The sequence below is a fragment of the Hevea brasiliensis genome, chromosome 4, assembly GCF_030052815.1.
Source record: "Hevea brasiliensis isolate MT/VB/25A 57/8 chromosome 4, ASM3005281v1, whole genome shotgun sequence".
Lineage (NCBI taxonomy): Eukaryota > Viridiplantae > Streptophyta > Magnoliopsida > Malpighiales > Euphorbiaceae > Hevea > Hevea brasiliensis.
This window is the reverse complement of record NC_079496.1, coordinates 74,926,977-74,928,648: the sequence shown is the minus strand read 5'-3', so window position 1 is coordinate 74,928,648 and position 1,672 is coordinate 74,926,977. Positions and strand designations below refer to the sequence as shown.

Sequence of the window (1,672 nt, the reverse complement as noted above, 5' to 3'; positions counted from 1 at the left end):
AAGTAGAATTTAAGTTAATAAATACATACCTGAGAGTGGAAGAAAGAGGTTTCAGTTCTACCTATGGTGTTTCCTATTTGTCATTAGGTGTTGACATGGTTGGAGTATTTTCAACTCCTTCACTTGAAGTGCTTGAGCCAATGGTAGTGGTGTGCTAGCTTTTAGTGTTTGTGTACATGCTGTAATTTCTTTGTTTTCATCTTCAGTAGCACTACTATGCATAATACAAGCTTTTAAGGATCTTCTGGATATTTCTTGTTAAACTTCTCTTCAACTAGCTCATCAATAATGTCAACCCTTAAGCACTTGCCATGTTTGACTTTTGTTTCATGGCATGAAACAGGTTGAACTCTATTTCCTCTTCTCCTACTTTAAGAGTAAACCGCCCTTTTTCAACATCAATGATTGCTCTGGTAGTTGCTAAGAAAGGTCTTCCTAAGATTATGGGAATTTAAACATCCTTCTCCATTTTCAAAATAATAAAGCTGACTAGTATAAAGAATTTACCAACCTTTATGGGGATGTTCTCCAGAATTCTAATTGGATACTTCACAGATCTGTTCACTAATTAAAAAGAAATGATGGTTGGTTTAAGCTCTCCAACATTCCGCTTTTGACAAATAGATAGGGGCATAATACTAACACTTGCTCCCAAGTCAGAAAGGACCTTGTCAATATTCATGTTGCCAATGAGACAAGGTATGGAGAAGCTTCCAAGATCTTTTAGCTTTACAGGCAGTTTGTTCTGCAAGACTGCATTACATTCCTTTGTGAGAGCCACTATCTCATAGTCATTAAGATCCTTTGTGAGAGCCACTGTGTCATAGTCATTAAGCTTCCTCTTGTTGGAAAGTATCTCCTTTAAGGACTTAGCATATGATGACATTTGAGATAGAGCTTCTATGAAGGGAATGTTGATATAGAGTTTTTGTAAAACTTTTTAAAATTTTCCAAACTGCTTATCTAGTTTAGCCTTTTAAAATCCTTAAGGAAAAGGCAATGGTGGTTGGTAGAGCTTTCATAGCTCCTTCTTCTCTTTTTTCTTTTCCTCCATCTTCTCCTTACCTTTGTTAGCATGTATCTCCTCTCCCTTGACTTGAGTATCAGTTTCACTAGAAGTCTCATCTATTGTTTTCTGCTTGGCTTTTGGTTTATGGTCTTCTAATATCTTGCCACTCTTTAAGGCAACTGCCTTGTATTGCTCCTTTGGGTTCATCTCTAGCTGACTAGGTAGTTTACCAATGGCTTTACTTAAAGAACTAACTTCCTGAGTAACTTTGTTCTTAAACATTTTGTTGTGAGTAGCTAATTGGTCCATTATGAAAGTGAGCTATTTAATCATCTCATTCTGCTATTGCTGAGCTGCTAGAAAGCTTTCCATCATGGATTCCATAATAGATTTTTGTTCAGGGTATTGAGGTTGAGGAGGTAGTAGTGGTTGAGTTGTTTTCTAACCTCTATTCCGAAAACTTGGTGGTGCTAGCCTGTATCCTGCTGTCTATTGATCGGCTAGTTCAATTGGTTATGTGAGTTTGACCATGAGAAATTTGGGTGGTTCCTCCATCTAGGGTTGTAGTTATTGGAATAAGGATTGCTAGCTGTCCTCTGGTTAAAGTTTTCACTATTGTTCACATAGTTCATTTACTCTGTGGATGGCTCACTATAGTTGTTG

The 1,672-nt window shown here is 37.1% G+C and overlaps 1 protein-coding gene across 1 annotated transcript; it reads right to left on the bottom strand.

Annotated features, from left to right (window-relative positions):
- Positions 1 to 568: 568 nt before the first annotated feature.
- On the bottom strand, positions 569 to 1,318 carry LOC131179463 (uncharacterized). The gene is made up of 2 exons (XM_058146314.1): positions 1,066 to 1,318; positions 569 to 900 (listed from the first exon to the last, which is right to left on the bottom strand). The coding sequence occupies exons 1-2, from the start codon at positions 1,316 to 1,318 to the stop codon at positions 569 to 571; spliced, it is 585 nt and encodes a 194-aa protein (XP_058002297.1).
- Between the last annotated feature and the right edge of the window lie 354 nt (positions 1,319 to 1,672).

What these genes read in the sequence shown, in the direction of transcription:
- LOC131179463 (XM_058146314.1), bottom strand. Translation starts at nt 1,318, where the DNA reads ATGGACCAATTAGCTACTCACAACAAAATGTTTAAGAACAAAGTTACT. An exon ending in GGAGATACATGCTAACAAAG is followed by an intron (nt 901 to 1,065) that starts GTAAGGAGAAGA and finishes TTCCCTTCATAG; the next exon opens with AAGCTCTATCTCAAATGTCA.